General features: G+C 42.3%; 2 protein-coding genes across 4 annotated transcripts in view; one reads left to right on the forward strand and one right to left on the reverse strand.

The window, feature by feature from the left end:
- The window catches only part of LIPA (lipase A, lysosomal acid, cholesterol esterase), a 118,698-nt gene extending 100,110 nt beyond the window's left edge, over positions 1–18,588 (reverse strand). The window contains exon 1 of the mRNA XM_011965357.1: positions 18,391–18,588. Coding sequence (XP_011820747.1) covers positions 18,391–18,446 — 56 coding nt within the window. The 5' untranslated portion in view covers positions 18,447–18,588. The remainder of the gene's footprint in view (positions 1–18,390) is intronic.
- Positions 5,260–16,492, forward strand: IFIT3 (interferon-induced protein with tetratricopeptide repeats 3). Of its 3 annotated transcripts, XM_011965354.1 has the most exons (3): positions 5,260–5,307; positions 5,563–5,665; positions 14,880–16,492. In XM_011965354.1, exons 2-3 carry the CDS (start codon positions 5,661–5,663, stop codon positions 16,336–16,338), a joined length of 1,464 nt encoding a protein of 487 aa, XP_011820744.1. In that variant the 5' UTR covers positions 5,260–5,307; positions 5,563–5,660; the 3' UTR covers positions 16,339–16,492. The 3 variants fall into 3 exon arrangements, with proteins under 3 accessions (XP_011820744.1, XP_011820743.1, XP_011820745.1); XM_011965353.1 differs by lacking the exon at positions 5,260–5,307 and having other exon boundaries at positions 5,416–5,665; XM_011965355.1 differs by lacking the exons at positions 5,260–5,307; positions 5,563–5,665 and adding an exon at positions 9,633–9,781.
- Positions 18,589–20,571: the final 1,983 nt, after the last annotated feature.

Raw genomic sequence — 20,571 nt, forward strand, 5'->3', positions numbered from 1 at the left:
ATTACTGGGTATATACCCAAAGGATTATAAATCATGCTGCTATAAAGACACATGCACATGTATGTTTATTGCGGCACTATTCACAATAGCAAAGACTTGGAACTAACCCAAATGTCCATCAATGATAGACTGGATTAAGAAAATGTGGCACATATATACCATGGAATACTATGCAGCCACAAAAAAGGATCAGTTCATGTCCTTTGTAAGGACATGGATGCAGCTGGAAACCATAATTCTCAGCAAACTATCACAAGGACAGAAAACCAAATACCACATGTTCTCACTCATAGGTGGGAATTGAACAATGAGAACACTTGGACACATGATGGGGAACATCACACACTGGAGCCTGTTGTGGGGCAGGGAGAGGGAGGAGGGATAGCATTAGGAGATATACGTAATGTAAATGATGAGTTAATGGATGCAGTACACCAAGATGGCACATGTATACATATGTAACAAACCTGCATGTTGTGCACATGTACCCTAGAACTTAAAGTATAATATAGTAAAACAAAATGCAGTTTCGAGCTTGGGGTTAAGATGGTGGACTAGAAGCAACTCCTGTGCCAGGCTATCATGGAAAGGAAACAAAAGGGCTAGTGAGCATTGACCCTTCGGGCCAATCATCTGAGAAATCATGTTGGGGATTTGGGATCCTACAAGGCGTAAGGGGATTGCACAGAGCAGAAAGGGGTGAAGCTAGCTACCAGCCTGTCTGGGCTCAGTATGGAGCCAGGAGAACTTCTCCAAGACTGGAAAGGGTGAGTTAGTGAGAACCCCTTAGGGGATTCACACTCGAGAGAGGGACCTGTCCAAGACTGGAAATGGGAGAATTCCCCTGAAACTCCTGCCCACCGCCCCCATCCCACCACCGTGCTTCTAGACTGAGGCACAAAGCCACCCAGATATTTTGCAGGACAACTCTCTAGTCCAAGGAGACTTCTGCAAGCCCTGTGCCCCTAAGAAGACCAGCACCAGCGCCATAACCCAATAGAGGCTGCAGTCACAGTGCCCAGGAGCAGTAAGATTGCCCCACCTCAACCCCTCTCTGGATGGGACTTGGTGCCAGCTTCCAGCCTAGTGGTCCTACTTCTCTGTCTGAACTCAGCCAGTGGCCGTAGCCTCCTGTTTTCCCAGGAAGTACCTGGAGGGCAAGACAGGTGACTGCATCCACCCCTGCCACTGGTAGCCAGGCAGGCAACACTTGCTGCTACATTCTTTGCAGACAATATGATTGCATACCTAGAAAACCCTGATGTCTCTACTGAAAAGCTCCTAGGTCTAATAAACAGCTTCAGCAAAGTTCCAGGATACCAAATCAACATACAAAAATGAGTAGCATTTCTATACACTAACAAAATCCAAGCCAAGAGCCAAATTAGGAAGGCAATCCATTCACAATAGTCACAAAAAGAATGAAATACCTAGAAATACAGCTAACCCAGGAGGTGAAAGATCTCTACAATGAGAATTACAAAACATACTTAAAAGAAATCAGAGATGACACAAACGAATGGAAATGCTCATGGATAGGAAGGATCAATATTGCTAAAATGGCCATACTACCCAAAGCAATTTACAAATTCAATGCTGTTCCTAATAAGCTACCAATTTCAGTCTTCATAGAATTAGAAAAATCTATTTTAAAATTCTTAAAGAACAAAAGTGCTCAAATACCCAAAGCAATCCTAAGCAAAAAGAACAAAGCTGGAGGCATCATGTTACCTGACTTTGAACTATACTACAAGGCTATAGTAACCAAATAGCATGGTTCTGGTACAAAAACAGACACATAGACCAATGGAACAGAATAGAGAGCCCAGACATAAGGGTACACACCTACAACCATCTGATCTTCAACAAAGGTGACAAAAACAAGCAATGGGAAAATGACTCCCTATTCAATAAAGGGTGCTGGGATAACTGGCTAGCGGTATACAGAAGATTGAAATTAGACCCCTTCCTTACATCATATATGGAAATCAACTCAAGATGGATTAAATGTAAAACCTAAAACTATTAAAATCCTGGAAGATAACCTAGGCAATACCATTCTTGACATAGAACCTGGCGAAGATTTCATGATGAAGACACCAAAAGCAATTGCAACAAAACCAAAAATTAACAAATGGACCTAATTAAACTAAAGAGCTTCTGCATAGCAAAAGAAACTATCAACAGAGTAAACAGGCAACTGACAGAATGGGAGAAAATATCTGCAAACTATACATAACCAAAGGTCTAATATTGAGAATCTATAAGAAACTTAAGCAAATTAACAAGCAAAAAAGCAAAAAACTCCATTAAAAAGTGGGCAAAGGACATGAACAGACACTTTTTAAAAGAAGACATGCATGCAGCCAACAAAAAAATGAAAAAATATGTGGTGTTCGGTTTCTGTCCTTGTGATATTTTGCTGAGAATGATGGTTTCCAGCTTCATCCATGTCCCTGCAAAGGACACAACTCATCCTTTTTTATGGCTGCATTGTATTCCATGGTGTATATGTGCCACGTTTTCTTTATCCAGTCTATTGGGTTGCTTCCAAGTCTTCGCTATTGTGAATAGTGCTGCAATAAACATACAAACCAACACAGCACGTGTATGCCTATGTAACAAACTTGCACACCATGCACATGTACCCAAGAAATTAAAGTGCAGTAATAAAAAAAGAAAAGAAATTTCTTCCTTCAGATACCCTAAAAAAAAAGAATCTGAAAAAATACTCAATATTACTAATCATTAGAAGAATGAAAATCAAAACCACAACGAGATATCATGTCATAGCAGTCAGAATGACTATTATTAAAAAGTCAACAAAAATAACAGATACTGGTGAGGTTACAGAGAAAAGGGAACCCTTATAAACTGCTGGTGAGAATGTAAATTAGTTCAGCCATTATGGAAAGCAATGTGGCAATTTCTCAAAGAACTTAAAACAGAAGTACCATTCAACCCAGCAATCCCATTACTGGGTACACACCCAAAGGAATATAAATCATTCTGCCATAAAGACACATGCACAACCATCACAGCACTATTCACAATAGCAAAGACATGGACTCAACCTAAATGCCCATCAACAGAAGACCGGATAAGGAAAATGTGGTACATATACACCATAGAATACTACGCAACCACAAAAAAAAGAATAAGATCATGTCCTTTGCAGTAACATGAATGGAACTGGAGGCCATTATCCTAAGTAAACTAACGCAGGAAGAGAAAACAAAATATCGCATGTTCTCACTTATCAGTGGGAACTGAACATCATGGACACAAAGAGGGGAACAGACACTAGGGCCTACTTGAGGGTGAAGCATGGGAGAAAGGAGAGGACTGAAAAACTACCTATCATATACTATGCCTATTACCTGGGTGACTAAGTAATCTGTACACTAAACCCTCATGACATGCAATTTACCTAAATAACAAACCTATACATGTACACCTGAACATAAAATAAAAGTTAAAAAAAAAACCTGCAATGAGATATGATCTTACCCTTGTTAAAATTGCTTATATCCAAAAGACAGGCAATAACAAATGCTGGCAAGGATGTGGAGAAAAGGGAACCCTTGTACACTGTTGGCGGGAATGTAAACTATTGTAACTACTACGGATAACAGTTTGGAGGTTCCTCAAAAAACTAAAAATAGAACTACCATATGATCTAGTAATCCCACTGCCAGGAATATATCAAAAAGAAAGGAAATCAGTACATCAAAGAGATACCTGCACTCCCATGTTTATTGCAGCACTATTCACAATAGCCAAGATTTGGAAGCAACCTGAGTGTCCATCAACAGAAGAACGGATAAAGAAAATGTGATACATTTACACAATGGAGTACTCTTCAGCCACAAAAAGAATGAGATCCTGTCATTTGCAACAACATGGATAGAACCGGAGGTCATTATAAGTGAATTATGCCAGGCGCAGAAAGACAAATTTTACATATTCTCACTTGTTTGTGGAAGCTAAAAATATTAAGACAATTGAACACATGGAGATAGAGATTAGAATGATGATTACTACAGGCTGGGAAGACTAGTAGTGGGGGAAGTGGGGATGCTTAATGGGTACAAAAATATACCTAGATAGAATTAATAAGATCTAGTGTTTGTTAGAACAAGAAGATGACTATAGTCAACAATAATTTATTGCATATTTCAAAATAACTAAAAGAGTATAATTGGATTGTTTGTAATACAAAGAATAAATGCTTGAGGTCATTTACCCTGATGTGATTATTACTCATTGTATGCTGTATCAAATATTTCATGCACCCCATAAATATATATACCTTCTATGTGGCCACAAAAATTTTTTAAAATAAGAATTGGCTTAAAAAATGCAGTTTCCTGGGCCCCACCCTAGACTATGGTCAGATACCTAATATCGACAAAAAAAGTCAAACTCTGTAAAACATTTGAAGAGATTTATTCTAAGCCAAATATGAGTGACCTGTGGCCTATGACACAGCCCTCAGGAGATCCTGAGAACAAGTGCTAGGCTACGACTTGGTTTTTATACATTTTAGGGAGACATAAGACATCAATCAATACATGTAAGGTGTACATTGGCTAGGTCCAGAAAGGTGGGACGATTGGAAACAGGGAAGCAGGGCAGCTTCCAAGTCATAGGCAGATTCAAAGATTTTCTGATTGATGATTGGTTGAAAGAGTTATTATTAATAGAAAGGAATGTCTGGAGACATTCAGTAGAAATTCAATAGACAATCAATAGAAAGGAATGTCCGGGTTGTGGAGAACAAGATTTTATTATGCAGATGAAGCCTGCAGGTAGCAGACTTCAGAGAGAATAGGATGTAAATGTTTCTTGTAACACTTGAAAAGAGCATGTTCTGGCTGGGTGCAGTGGCTCACGCCTGTAATCCCAGCACTTTTGGAGGCCGAGGTGGGTGGATCACCTGAGGTCAGGAGTTCAAGACCAGCCTGACCAACATGGTGAAACACCATCTCTACTGAAAATACAAAAATTAGCTGGGCGTGGTGGTGGGTGCCTCTAATCCCAGCTACTCGGGAGGCTGAGGCAAAAGAATCACTTGAACCCAGAAGGCAGAGGTTGCAGTAAGCTGAGATCATGCCACTGCATTCCAGCTTGGGCAACAAAGTAAGACCCTGTCTCAAAAAAAAAAAAAAAAAAAGAGTGTGTTCTATTAGTAATTCTAAAAGGAAAAAGGGTGTAATGAGGTATATCCAGCTTCCCCTTCCCATCAGTTTTCAGGTTAACTTTGGAATGCCGTTGGCCAAAAGCAGGGGTCCAGTCACGTGGTTGGTGAGTATGGCCTTAGAATTTAATTTTTTGATTTACATTAGGAATACTTCCACATTCTCTCAAACAAATTTTAGTCATGGTTTTGAACAATGTACTCTGGCTCACCCGTTGCAGGTCTCAAGCTGTTAGGTTTCATTTTCCTCCTCCTGACGATTTTAAATTAGTTTCACTTTCCAGTTTCCTCTTCCTTCCCCTAAAAGCAATTACTCAAAACATCAGCTGATGCGTGCCCTACTCTCCCACCCCTTTATGTAGTTCCTTCAGTATTTACTTGAGGCAGACAGGAAAACTTCTGAAGAACAAATCAGCCTGGTTACCAGCTTTTTGGAACAGCAGAGACGCAGAGAGCAGTCATGAGGTCAGTGAAATAAAAATGCAGAATCATGCTTGTTATTGAGTGCAAATTGTAAGTTGAGCTTCTTACTGTGCAGGCACATTCCTGAATTGTCCTGATGTTTATAGATTCAATATGTCTTTATCAGTCTGAGCATTTATAAGATATTTGAGGGTTTTTTCCCTGTGGCTTTTTTTGGTGTATACACAGGCTCCTTAAGTTTCTGGAACTGTTCCCTATAGAACTATATACGGGGGAGGCAGAGTGGGGAATGCATCAGCTCATGTTTCCTCCCTGTGTGCAGCTATTCCCTGTGATGAGAGGAAGGCTTGGCAGGAGCAGTGTATTTCACTCAGCCACAAACTTTGCTGATTCAAGGGTAGACCTAAGGGAATTACTCTTCTGGGGCTTTTCTGTTACTGTCATTTTGCTTGAAAAGATTAAGTCACAGGCGTTTTTTCTTGTAATTTTAAAAGGAGGAATTTATTTTCAACAGATACTGTGAAAGATATAATCAATACCGCAGACCCACTCATGAAGAGGGCAATTTTGCCCTGAAACGTTGCATTACTTTAAGGTGGGAAGTGCAAGAAACAATTCTTACAAAGGAGCGTTTTTGTCATTTCTTATATAAAAACAAACCCAAAGTTTAGCACTTATTTTTATTAATGTAGTGAATGCTGGTCAGCAGCAGAAAAGAATTTCTCCTCAAAAGTGTAATGACCTAATCTCTTATCTAAAACTGTTCTAATCTCTAATGATGGAAAGCAAATCAGTGGTTGCCTGGAGATGAGGGGGATTGAGTAGGAAGGCTCCCAAAAGAATCTTTTGGAATCATAGGAATAGTCTATAGGGAGGTAGTGGTGGTGGCTACATAAGCATAAACATTTATCAAAACTCATCAGACTATACACTGAAAATGGGTGCATCTTATTGTATATAAAGTATAATCTCAGTAAACTTGATTTTTAAATATATATGTTGACCTCCTGGAGTTCCTCAGGGGATAGCGCGTCAGGGAGAACTAAGAGAAAAGGATGCCTTTCTCACCAAGCATCTCCAGGGAAGGAGTGAGGAAGTGATTGCCAGGGAGGGAAGACCCCATCAACCATTTAGGGGGACAGAAAAGGAAAACTGGATTCCCTACCCTCTGCCCCAAGGACTTGAAGATGCTCTGCAATGTCACGTTTGGGGATGAAATGGGTAAGAGGAATTCACTGCCAAATACCTCAGGCTAACCCTTTTATATAGAATAAGCTCCTGGTCAAGAGCGATGTTAATTGTGTCTGTGTGAGTGGGGTTGACCAGAAGCCAGGCACTACCCAGCATCTTAGTAAGCAGCTTGCAGGAAAGGTTTTGCAGGGTCCTGTCTTTAGGTGTGTCTATAGCCACTGACCTGAGGAGGTCTGAGGGGGACTCTCTGAACTATGCTGGACTCAGGTTCACATCAAGGTGCTCCTATTTCCAGAGGCTGTAGGAACAGGAAGAGGTTGGGCTGCTCCTCTCCAGCAGTGCTAAAAATTTCCAAATGGGAAAATCACCTGGAGAACTCGCTGGCACATGCCAGCTGATGGGCATCCTCCTCTGCCCCATCCACTGAGGAACTCTGTTGCCCCCTTTACACACTCACAAATTCACTTAAAATTATAACACAAATATATTAATACCAGCAATCATGGTGGTAACATTTCTTTGTGATCTGTAGTTAGTGGGCACTGTGTTAAACGCTTTTTATGCATGACCTCATATCACCCTTCCAACAGCCCTAGAAGTAAGAGCTATTATTTCCATTATTAGCCTCATTTTCTAGATGACCAAAATGGGGCTTAGAAGGGCAAATTACTTGCCCAAGACATCAGGTAGAGAGCAGGTGTCAGAGCAGAGTCATTAATGGAGGCGCCAAACTCTAATGCTGATCATCTGACTCTATGCCCAATGGTCAAAAGGTGAAAGATCTTAATGCTTTCAACTATGCTCACTTTAAAGAGGGGCCCAGGGATGGGCTTCCTATCTGGAGAGATTGGGCCAGTCTTTGATGGTTACCCACCCCTTAGAGTGGTCAAAGCCATAACAGCTGAACCCAGATCTTGGAGAAGGGTGAAAGCGGTTCTCCCCAGGGCATAATTTTCTATCAATTGGATGGAGGGAAAAAGGAAATTCATCCCAGGGCGTTTTAAGGATAAGAGAATGAGGCTCAGCGATGTGACTCAAGAAATATCCCAGAACTAAGTAAAGAGGTCACTAAAATCCAGGTGTCCTGTGGTTTTTTTCCCTTCACTCAAGCTTGTCTGATAATGCTTCTTAATTCACCACATTAGCTCCACAAATAAAGGGGAAAACTGCTTTTAAAAATACGTCTACAACAGCACTTCTCAGAATGTGGTACAGGAGCTCCTGCCACTGAATTTCCAAGGCACTTGTGAAAACACAGGTTTCTAAGCTCACATCAGATTCATTGCACCAGAATCTCTGGAAGTAGGACCATATAATTAGTACTATCAACATACAATAATCAGAAGGCTCAGGATCCAGTTAAAAGAGTTTATTCCGGCAAAAAGTTGAGGGCGGCAATCCCAGGAGTAGAGCTACACCCAAGAATGGTGAACAACATTCCCAGTGTAGAGAAAAATGAGGACTGTTTACATAGGCAAAGACAGAGGTGTTGAACAGAATGACAGCTTCTGTTGTTGTTGTTGTTTTTGAGACAGAGTCTTACTCTGTCACCCAGGCTGGAGTGCAGTGGCCCAGTCATGGCTCACTGCAGCCTCAGACTCCTGGGTTCAAGGGGTTCTTCCACCCAGCCTCCCAAGTAGCTGGGAGTATAGGAGCACACCACTACGCCTGGTTAATTTTTTGTATTTTAGTAGAGATGGGGTTTTGCCATGTTGGTAAGGTTGGTCTTGAATTCCTAACCTTAAGTGATGCACCCACCTTGGCCTCCCAAAATGCTGGGATTACAGGTATGAGCCACCGTGCCTGGCCAACATCTTCCATACAGAGGAAACATACAGATATACAATTTGATTGGCTACTATTGATTACAGTCCAAGGGAATTGCTTAATATTCTTTTGCAAAGAGGTAACATGGCTGGCCACAGTGGCTCACGCCCATAAGTCCAACACTTTGGGAGGAAGAGGAGGGCAGATGCTTGAGCTCAGGAGTTGGAGACCAGCCTGGGCAACATAGTGAGACCCCATTTCTACTAAAAATACAAAAATCAACCAGGCATGGTGGCATGTGCCTATAGTCTCATCGACTGGAGAGGCTGAGGTGGGAGGATCGCTTGAGCCTGGGAGGCAGAGGTTGCAGTAAGCTGAGATCGTACTACTGCACTCCAGCCTGGATGACAGAGTGAGATCCTGTCTCCAAAAAAAAAAAAAAAAAAAAAAAAGTAACAATCAGAAGGGTCTCTGTTTCCATAACATGAGGTCTAGGTTTTAATAAAGACTAGGTTGTCTGAGGCCGGGCACGGTGGTGCACAGCTATAATCCCAGCACTTTGGGAGGCTGAGGCGGGCAGGTCACGAGGTCAGGAGTTCGAGACCAGCCTGACCAACATGGTGAAACCCTGCCTTTACTAAAAATACAAAAATTATCCAGGCATGGTGGTGCATGCCTGTAATCCTAGCTACTCAGGAGGCTGAGGCAGGAGAATCACTTGAACCCAAGAGGGAGAAGTTGCAGTGAGACTTGTGAGTCTGGTTAATGTGTAACCTGTCACCACACAGGTCAGGGAGCAACAGTCATGCACCTGAGAAGAAAAACCAGTCACATTACGTGAGTCAGTTTTCAGGGCTTAACTTTGCCTCTTGACATAATACATTTTGGAAGCTTTTAAAATTTTATTTTCTTTTTACAGTGCATTTTTACAACTTTCAAACTACAGTTTTCCAAATCTGTCTGGAACATATTCCTGGCACGAGTCAGCTCAGTTCTTACAGATTCTGTTTCAGTTTCCCTTCAAGAAGGATCTTGATAGGGTTCCATCAGTTTCACTTTCCTTTCGCCTTTGATAAAAGCACAGACCTAACAGCAGCCTGGTTAGAAACCTCTTCAGCATTTGCTTGGAATCAATAAGCCAAGAACAAAATCAACTGGGACCCCAGCTTTTCAGAACTGCAGGGAAACAGCCATCATGAGGTAAATAGTCCCTGCTTCTCTGATAGGAAACAGAATTTCTTAGGTACAACTTGCTGACTTACGCTATTTCAGTGTTTGCTTAGGGATGAAATATGCGTTTATCTAATTCAAGCATAAATCTGCCTTACCCATTTGTGCATTTTTATTTCTGTAGCTTTTTGTGATGTATAGAGTCAGGCAGCCAAAGGACGCAGGGAAAGGGGAGCTGGGAGCTGGGAAGGGACGGGGCATATTGAGAGATCCTAGAGAGCTCGTGCTCATATCCTTTCAGGCAAAATCGGGTCAGTGAAAGTTGAGGCCTGGAAGGAAGTTACTGGAGGTCCGGGTTCATCTTTTGTTTCTTATATTTAGAAAGCCTAAGTCAGAGGTTTGTGGGCTTTGTTGTGATTCTGGTTATTTTAAAACTATGCTTGCTTCTCAGCAAATGTGTCAATGATTAATTCAGCACTGCGAAATTCCAATTTATGTTGAGGTCACTTTTACCTTGAAATGTACTTTTTCATAATTGGGGGATATGTCTACCTGAGTTGTCCTCTAGGAGGTCTAGTGACCTGCTAAGCCTCCCATGTGATCAACGAACAGGGAGAAAGTGTTGCTTGCAGTCTCTCAAACTGTGATTTGCGAGTGGCATGAATCATATCAACCTGAGTCTTACGATAGAATGCAAATTTCTAGGTACTGCATTCTGAAATCCTGATTGAGTAAAACAGAAATAAGGTCCAGAAACAAACACATATTTAAAGAGGACCACAAGTACTTCATAGGCACACTGAATGGCTTATAGAAGAAATGTCCATCTCCAAATCTTCTCTTCCTTAAATGCATACAAGGCTTCCTGCGTTGTATGTGTGTACATGTGAAGGAGGAAACCCCAAGAGTCAGGAGTGGAGAGGGGTGGGAAGAACGTTGAGATAAAGCAAAGCTTGTGCCTGGGCACAGTGGCTAAGCCTGTAATCCCGGCACTTTGGGAGGCTGAGGCAGGAGGATTGTTTGAGACCAGGAGGTCGAGACCAGTCTTGGCAACAAAGTGAGACCTACAAAAAAACAAAAATAAAAATGAAGCAAAGCTTGCCTGTTTAAGGGGTATTTTAAGTATGGGAAACTGGCGATTGGAAATCACTGCTAAAAACGGAAGTCTTCCCAGAGCCTTACTGCTCACAGTGTGGTCTGAATCTGAGATCCCCCGGGGAAGTTCTAAGACAGGCAACATCCCAGCTTATCTGAATCCAGATCTGCATTTTAAAAAGATTCCCAGGTGTTTGCGTCCATAAGTACATTAAAGGTTCAGAAGCCCAGCTCTGGAGAGTTCCTTCACTTGCTTTCTAAAGTGAGGGACTCCTTGGATTGGGCCTGTTCTGACCAACCGAGCATAGGTCTGCTGGGGTTCCTTCACGTAGTCAGTTGGAGCATAACCAGCACATGTGCGGGATAAGCTGCACATGTGCAGACAAGAGTGGGGAAATCCCCACTCTTACCACTTCAAGATGGCCACTTTGTGAAAATTTCAAGATTCTACTCTAGTAATGGCTTTGACTGGGAAGGAGATGTGGTATCTACCCTGGAGTCTGTGAGCAAGACAGGCGATCACGATCTGGGTTAGGTGAGAGACTGTAACTATGTTGATTCTGGGGATTTCCTGAGGACTAGCAGCCCTAACTTTAACTGCTTTAGTAAGCGAAATTTCATGTCTGCAATCCGGTGTCATGGGAAATCTCTTTCTGCACCCGAGGGAATCCTATCTCCCTAAGGTCTTCTACTAGATGCAGACCATCCAGGTAGGACTGGCATTTTACTCCCCACATTTCATCTGAACCTAGCTTTTTTTTTTTTTTTGAGACGGAGTTTTGCTCTTTCGCCCAGGCTGGAGTGCAGTGGCCCGATCTGGGCTCACTGCAACCTCCGCCTTCCGGTTTCAAGCAATTTTCCTGCCTCAGCTTCCTGAGTAACTGGGATTACAGGCGCCCGCCACCACGCCCGGCTAATTTTTGTATTTTTAATAGAGACGGGGTTTCATCATGTTAGCCAGGCTGGTCTCGAACTCCTGACCTCATGATCCAACCCCCTCCCAGCCTCCTAAAATGTTGGGATTACAAGCGTGAGCCACCTAGCTGTTCTTTATCAAGTGACTGTAGTCATCATCCCACCTGCCTGCTTGTATTTCTTTAAATATCTGCATTAATTACTATTAACTAACTTATTTATACATATAAGAAGTATTCAGAATAACTTTCAAAAACGCATATGAGAAATTATTAAGTGAGGAAACTTTGGCAAATGGAGTATTTGTTTTAAGAGGGCAATAGTATTATAATGCAAACCTCCTGACCTCTGGCTCTAGGGTTCATGTTTCTTCTTATCAAGGTCTTAGGGCTTCCAGTCCAATATATTTTGCTCCAAATTTTACTTCAAGGAGAGAGCAGGTATCAAATACCTCATCAAATTGGAAACTTTAGGGAGTAAGGTTTAGGAAAAATCAAGAGAATCAAGGGACCTGAATTCCAATTTTCAGTGCGTTTTATAATCATAAAGTCATATGAGTGGTTGGCTATCTTCCTGAATAAATAGCTCCATGTTATCATTAAATGTCTCAGCCTGGCCAACTCTGGCATTGGTAAAGCATTGGTGGGGATGGAATATCCCTGAAAGATCCATATTCAGAGCTCTTTCACAAGTCCAGAAATGTTCAGTGTGCTTTTCGGCTTGTCCAACACTTTCTTGAGCAATTGATACCTTCTGAAGCTGATACATGACAGGGTGGAAATATATTTCATCTTAGAGGGAGAATCTTGAGCTATAAGTGCTTAAAATTTAGTTTGGTAAGATCCCTGGTGCATTGATATGTCGAAGCCCTCTGCCCTCCAAAACAAAAAAAGAGAGAGAGAGAGAGAGATAGTGTCATCAGAGTTGCAAGGTGGTTTCTGGTTTCGTTGAGGCAAACACAACCAATGTCTCTTGTCATTCTGCAGGTCCACTGTATACTCTCTATTAATCACTAGAGTGTTCAGCTATTATTTTCAGGCACCTATATGTACCTACAAATTTGCAGATACATTCTATTGATCTGAGACTCACCCTTTCTCTCCTTTCTCCTTCTAACCTTCCTAATTCACCCATCTGCAAAGTTAACTCTTGTTTCCATGACTTTATTATGATTTAGTGGCATAACAGATATAAGCAGAGTTGTTCAATTATCATCATTAAAACTTACTCTTGGTATTCATTTTTTAAATAATTGCTAACTTGACTTTTGACTTGTAGTCCTTCATACAGGGTAGTTAGAATCCCCAGGTGAAGCCAAATTGAAAACCCCTAGGGCCAGGTGTGGTGGCTCACACCTGTAATCCCAACACTTTGGGATGTCAAGGCAGAAGGATTGCTTGAGACCAGAAGTTTGAGACCACTCTGGGCAATATAGTGAGACCCTGTCTCTACAAGAAAAGGAAGGAAGCGAGGAAAGAAAGAAATGCATCTTTTTACTTGCAATGTTTTCAATTTATGATGAGTTTATCAGGATGTAACCCCATCATAAGTCAAGGAACATCTATATATAAAGAGATTTATTATGAGGAATTGGTTCACCTGATTATGGAGACTGGTAAATCCCATAATCTGTTGTCTGCAAGCTGGAGACCAAGGAAAGTTGATAGTGTAGTCCCAGTCCGAGTCTAAAAGCCTGAGAACCAGGCAAGCCAATGGTGAAAGTTCTAGTCCAAGTCTAGTCCAAGGGCAGAAAAAGATCAATGTCCTAGCTCAAGTATCGGGAGAACCCATTCCCGATGTTTAACATGGGTTCTTTTCTATTTCCTAAGTGTCTCGGCTGGGTTGAGAAATAAAGGGAAAGAGAGAAATTTAAAGCTGGGTGTCTGGGGGAGACATCACATGTCGGCAGGATCCGTGATGTTCCCCGAGCCGTAAAACCAGCAAGTTTTTATTGGCGATTTTCAAAAGGGGAGGGAGTTCACGAATGGGGTATGGGTCACAGAGATCACATACTTCACAAGGTAATAAAATATCACAAAGCAAATGGAGGCAGGACGAGATCACAGGACCACCAGATGAGGTGAAATTATAATTACTAATGAAGTTTCGGGCACGCATAGTCATTGATAACATCTTATCAGGAAACAGGGTTTGAGAGCTGGTAACCTGTCTGACCAGAATTTATTAGGTAGGAATTTTCCCATCCTAGGAGACCGGGGCTTATTTCATCCCATTGGCTTCAACCATAAAAGACGGGACACCTTAAAAAGGGGTCGTCTCTAGGCCTACTTTCAGGGTGCATTCTCTTTCTTGAGGATGTTCCTTGCTGAGAAAAAGAATTCAGGGATATTTCTCCTATTTGCTTATGAAAGAGGAGGAATATAGCTCTGTTCCGTCCGAATCACCGGCGGCCAGTTCAAAGTTACCTCTCTTGTTCCCTGAACATCGCTGTTATCCTGTTCTTTTTTAAAGACGCCCGCATTTCATATTCAAACACATGCTCTTCAAACAATTTGTGCAGTTGACACAATCACAGGGTCCTGAGGCGACATTCATCCTCCTCAGCTTACAAAGAAGATGACGGGATTAAGAGATAAGTAAAGACAGGTATAGGAAATCACAAGGATATTCATTGGGGATGTGATAAGTGTCCATGAAATCTTCACAATTTATGTTCAGAGATTACAGTAAAGACAGGTGTAAGAAATTATAAAAGTATTAATTTGGGGAACTAATAAATGTCCATCAAATCTTCACAGTTTATGTTCTTCTGCCGCGGCTTCAGCTGGTCCCTCCGTTCGGGGTTCCTGACTTCCTACAACACTCAAGCAGTCGGGCAGAGGGAGAATTCTCCCTTCCTCTGCCTTTTTGTTCTATTAACGCCCTCAACAGAATGGAGACGCCCACCCATGCTGGGGAGAGCAATCTGCTCTACTCAGTCCACTAATTCACAGGTTCATGTCTTCCAGAAACAACCTCACATACACACCTAGAAATAATGTTGGACCACATATCTGGGCATTCTGTGGCCCAGTTCAATTGACATATAAAATTAATGATCACAGGGTGCAGTGCTTGGCAGTGTACATCACAGTGACCATGTTTATTTTCTCCACAGTGAGGTCACCAAGAATTCCCTGGAGCAAATCCTTCCACAACTGAAATGCCATTTCACCTGGAACTTATTCAAGGAAGAAAGTGTCTCAAGGGATCTGGAAGACAGAGTGTGTAACCAGATTGAATTTTTAAATACTGAGTTCAAAGCTACAATGTACAACTTGTTGGCCTACATAAAACACCTAGATGGTAAAAACGAGGCAGCCCTGGAATGCTTACGGCAAGCTGAAGAGTTAATCCAGCAAGAGCATGCTGACCAAGCAGAAATCAGAAGTCTAGTCACTTGGGGAAACTACGCCTGGGTCTACTATCACTTGGGCAGACTCTCAGATGCTCAGATTTATGTAGACAAGGTAAAACAAACCTGCAAGAAATTTTCAAATCCATACAGTATTGAGTATCCTGAACTTGACTGTGAGGAAGGGTGGACACAACTGAAGTGTGGAAGAAATGAAAGGGCGAAGGTGTGTTTTGAGAAGGCTCTGGAAGAAAAACCTAACAACCCAGAATTCTCCTCTGGACTGGCAATTGCGATGTACCATCTGGATAATAACCCAGAGAAACAGTTCTCTACTGATGTTTTGAAACAGGCCATTGAGCTGAGTCCTGATAACCAGTATGTCAAGGTTCTCTTGGGCCTCAAACTGCAGAAGATGAATAAAGAAGCCGAAGGAGAGCAGTTGGTTGAAGAAGCCTTGGAAAAGGCTCCTTGCCAAACAGATGTCCTCCGCAGTGCAGCCAAATTTTACAGAAGAAAAGGTGACCTAGACAAAGCTATTGAACTGTTTCAACGGGCATTGGAATCCACACCAAACAATGGCTACCTCTATCACCAGATTGGGTGCTGCTACAAGGCAAAAGTAAGGCAAATGCAGAATACAGGAGAATCTGAAGCTAGTGGAAATAAAGAGAAGATTGAAGCACTAAAGCAATATGCTATGGACTATTCGAATAAAGCTCTTGAGAAGGGACTGAATCCTCTGGATGCGTACTCCGATCTTGCTGAGTTCCTGGAGGCAGAATGTTATCAGACACCATTCAGTAAGGAAGACCCTGATGCTGAGAAGCAACAATCTCATCAGCACTATTGCAACCTTCAGAAATATAACGGGAAGTCTGAAGACACAGCTCTCCAACGTGGTTTAGAGGGTTTGTCCATAAGCAAAAAATCAACTGAGAAGGAAGAGATCAAAGACCAACCACAGAATGTATCTGAAAATCTGCTTCCACAAAATGCACCGAATTATTGGTATCATCAAGGATTAATTCATAAGCAGAATGGAGATCTGCTGCAAGCAGTCAAATGTTATGAGAAGGAACTGGGCCGCCTGCTAAGGAATGCCCCTTCAGGCATAGGCAGTTTTTTCCTGTCAGCATCTGAGCTTGAGGATGGCAGTGAGGAAATGGGCCAGGACGCAGTCAGCTCCAATCCTAGAGAGCTCGTCTCTAACTCAGAGTAACTGAATTGAGACAGAGGAGGAAAACAGAGCATCAGAAGCCTAAAATGATGGTTGTGAAGGGTAAGAAGATAGGAAGACAGGGGGCCCCAGTTTGGGTTTGCTGAGCAGGGAAGTTTTGCATGCTGCTTTAAAGTACATTTTTAAAGAATTGTTTCGCATGTTCATTATAGTTAATTAAAGTTATGTAGTCAGAAGGTCTGATAACTAATCACTGGTAGCAATAAATGCTTCAGGCCCACATGTTGCTGATTAGTTCTGAATTTTCATTCAGTTCACCATATAACCCTCATTCCAGCCCTTCCTGCCAAGAGTCATAATTGGTAACTGCTTAACAACAAAATTTGCAGTCTCATCTCATTTTCATCTAGCCTTCTGGACCTCAAAGATTAACTTTTGACTAACCCTGGAGTATCTCTTGTCTCACTTATGGCTTCAGCCTTGTATTTATATGTATTCTTGATAGCAATACTGTAATCAATGTGTATTCTTGATAGCAATGCTACAATAAATCCATACATTTCAACTCTGTTAGAATAGAAGTAATTGTGTGGTTTGTGTGTGGGACTATGACAGTAACATTAATTCCCAAAGTTTCTCCTACTAGGAACAGTGGGTAATTGCTAAGCCACACTGTACAATTCTCAACATGTCCATTTGAGCCCCTCCCTCAGAATGAACACCCTCCCCGTGCGGCCAGCTTATCCTTACATTGTAGGAACTATGATTCTCTTTTCCAGCCTAGGAGCCCCAGCTAAGCCCCGTGCCCAGTTAGCAGCTGCTGCTGTTGACAGGGTTGCTGTGAGCCCAGGAATACCTGGGCAAATGGCTCCCTGAGAGTGTGAGGGACACCAGTATGAGGCTGGCCAAAAGGGCAGAGATCCATCCAGGTCTACAGCAGTCCCTTTCAAACTGCCAGCGTGTGACATGGTGAGCTCCATTTTGTTCAGGTTAAAGTCAGACCTGGACAGCAAGGGTCTCTTAAACACATGGGGAATAGTCTCCCTGGACTTTTAAGATTTTCATCTGCAGTTCATTTTTAATTCACTCATGAATGTAATATCTAGTGACAAGGGTGTAAACAGAAAGGTAAAAGTATATAAATGTGTAAGATGATAATTTGAACACTTTCCTTTTAAATTCCTTATCCCCTAGGAATTAATGTAATATTTGAAATAAATTCTGAAATGATTCCCTAGATGATTTAACATCCGGAAACTTGCTTGTAGGTTCATAAGTGGCAGAAAGACTGTGGCCCCAAAGGAGTTCATCTCTCTGAATTTAGAATTTAGACCCTACACCAGGAACCCACAAACAGTTGCCCTCTGGTATTCACAGACATAGTATATACACCTTGGACCATTTCCAAACTCAAAGATCCAGACCTGCTAGGGATTTTGAGTTTTGCCAAAGCATTGTACCATATTAAGAGGCTAACATAGTACATCATGGTGACTATAGTTAATAATGATGTGTTGCATACTCGAAAATTGCTGAGAGAGTAGATTTTGTGTTCTCACTACAAAAAGAAAGGTAAGTAGCTGAGGTAATGCATATGCTAAATAATTTGATTTAACCATTCTACAATGCATACAGATATTAAAACATGCTGTACACCATAAATATGTACAATTTTTACATGTCAACTAAATTTTTACTTTTTATTAAAAAAAGCTAATATGCGGTGACTGCAGCTAATGAGTAAACATCCAATGGGTCCAGCATTCCCATGTCAAGTGTCCTCTGCCTGTCATCATTTATGCAATAATTCTTATGAAATGCTAGATGGAATGGGATATATCACTCAAGAATACCACAGATGATCACCCTTAAGATATTATAAGATGGGCAGAGAGCACAGACTTCCACTCTTAACTCTTGCTTGGCTGATCACAAATCGTATCCCAGCTCACGTCCAGGGACCTACTTGCTTCCTTACAAACGAGGAGACCCTGGTTCTAAGACTTTTGCTGAGAGCAGAAATAATCTCCCCCATCCTCCTGCTCCTTAAACAAGAGAAGATTTAGGGCAATTGTCTAAAAAGAAACAGCATACCGGAAATACAATTCCTGGGTTAAAGCAAGCAAAGCTGCTTTCCTAATGACTCCCATTTTCTATGCATACCCTGGGTCCAGCATCCCATCTTCCAGGTGTGGTTAGAAAAGAGATCAGACCTTAGTGACTGCTGGTGAAGTGAATTGCATGCTGCAGTCCCTCATCAGCATCTTTGTACAGCTCAGTTTCAGGTTTTCTGCAGAATCAGGAGCTGACAATCAAAATGGCCCCTCACTCACACTCATTGGTCAGACTGGGCTTGTGATAACAATTTAGACTAATCACTGACAAGCAGGGATGGGGAGCACTGAAGTCGGCTATTGGCTGTGTCCAGGAGCAGTCAGGCATTCTGCCACTGGATGCAGCTTTTGTAATCTTGTCATATAAAGCTCTATGATGTTCTTCTGTTTTCCTTGGATTGGCTTAAGGGCTGGTGAGAAGCAGGAAGTATTCTGCCATGGGAAGTCTACTGACCTGCAAAAATTTACCAAAATACACAGAAGCAGGAATGGAAGGTAGAAAAATTACAAACTGTGATGATCAGCTCCAAGAGCATACAGGGGTAAAGGAGGTAATACCTCTCCTCACTCATTGTAAGAGTCATGGCTGACACTCCTATAACAAAAGACAAGTTAACAAGAGAAAAGCGAAACAAATTTACTTAATCAAAGTTTTATGTGATATGAGAGCCTTCAGAAATGAAGACCCAAAGATCCAAAGAAAACTGGTTTTATGCTTAGGTTCCATGAAGAACCTAAGGGCAGCTGTGTAGATATGTGTTTGGACAAGAGTATGATCTTATGGTTATAGACTGGGGGTGAAGGAGGGAGTGTGTTCAAATTCTTCTTGGACTCTCTGTGTAGCATTTCTTCTTTGCAAGTATGGAGCAGGATTCCTCTGGAATAAGGGTCTTCAAATGAAAAGGGAGAAGGGAGAGAGTGACCTTCCTAAGTTTTATGACTTGCTTTGGGGAGAGGGCTTCTAGTTTCTATGATCTGTCTTGCGGAAGAGGAATTCTAATTTCCACGGTTCACTCCAGGGGAGAAAGAAGCATGAAAGACAGGAGGGCAGGAGGAGGTCAAAGAGATCTTTCTTTGGAGGCCCTTCCAATGTCTTTCAGTTCAAAGTACTCAGCACTCCAAGGCGCTATACTTTGGGTATCATGTTCTGAGAGCCAACAGCTACAATGAAGTATGAGAGCAGTCACTGAGGGAGGGAGTTTTCAACTAACTTAGAGGAGCAGGGCCTGACCCTAGCAAGCATTCCTGGGGCTTCCCGATTGCCGTATAGGGCAGTACTTATGTGTGGGACAGTGATATGAGGAGCTACACTCAGGAAACTTCCTGATCTCAATTTTTATTATGATTTGTTTCTGATTTGGGATCTTCCTAACTGAATTAAAGAACTTATATCAATTTCTAGCTTAATTCAGACAGGAGTTAGTCCAAGTATCATTTGACAAATTTTATTAATCTTTTGAAGGTGTCTTGGCCTTGGGTTTGGACCTATTTCAACCTCATCTTCACCACTTAGGATCTCTACAGTGTTGGGAAAAATCACTTAAACTCTGTGACCCTAAGACATTCCTATAGAAAACCTAGGAATAAGGGGTGGAGCAAGATGGCCGAATAGGAACAGCTCCAGTCTCCAACTCCCAGCACCAGCGACACAGAAGACCGGTGATTTCTGCATTTTCAACTGAGGTACTGGGTTCATCTCACTAGGAAGTGCCAGATAATTGGTGCTGGTCAGCTGCTGCAGCCTGACCAAGAGCTGAAGCAGGGCAAGGCATCGCCTCACCTGGGAAGCACAAGGGGAAAGGGAATCCCTTTTCCTAGCCAGGGGAACTGAGACACACAACACCTGGAAAATCGGGTAACTCCCACCCCAATACTGCACTTTAAGCAAACAGGCACACCAGGAGATTATATCCCACACCTGGCCGGGAGGGTCCCATGCTCACGGAGCCTCCCTCATTGCTAGCACAGCAGTCTGCGATCTCGCGACAAGGCAGCAGCAAGGCTAGGAGAGGGGCGCCCACCATTGCTGAGGCTTAAGTAGATAAACAAAGCAGCTGGGAAGCTCGAACTGGGTGGAGCTCACAGCAGCTCAAGGAAACCTGCCTGTCTCTGTAGACACCACCTCTGGGGACAGGGCGCAGTAAACAACAAAAGCAGCAGA

The sequence above is a fragment of the Mandrillus leucophaeus genome, unplaced genomic scaffold (genome assembly GCF_000951045.1).
Source record: "Mandrillus leucophaeus isolate KB7577 unplaced genomic scaffold, Mleu.le_1.0 Scaffold721, whole genome shotgun sequence".
In the NCBI taxonomy this organism is placed as follows: domain Eukaryota; kingdom Metazoa; phylum Chordata; class Mammalia; order Primates; family Cercopithecidae; genus Mandrillus; species Mandrillus leucophaeus.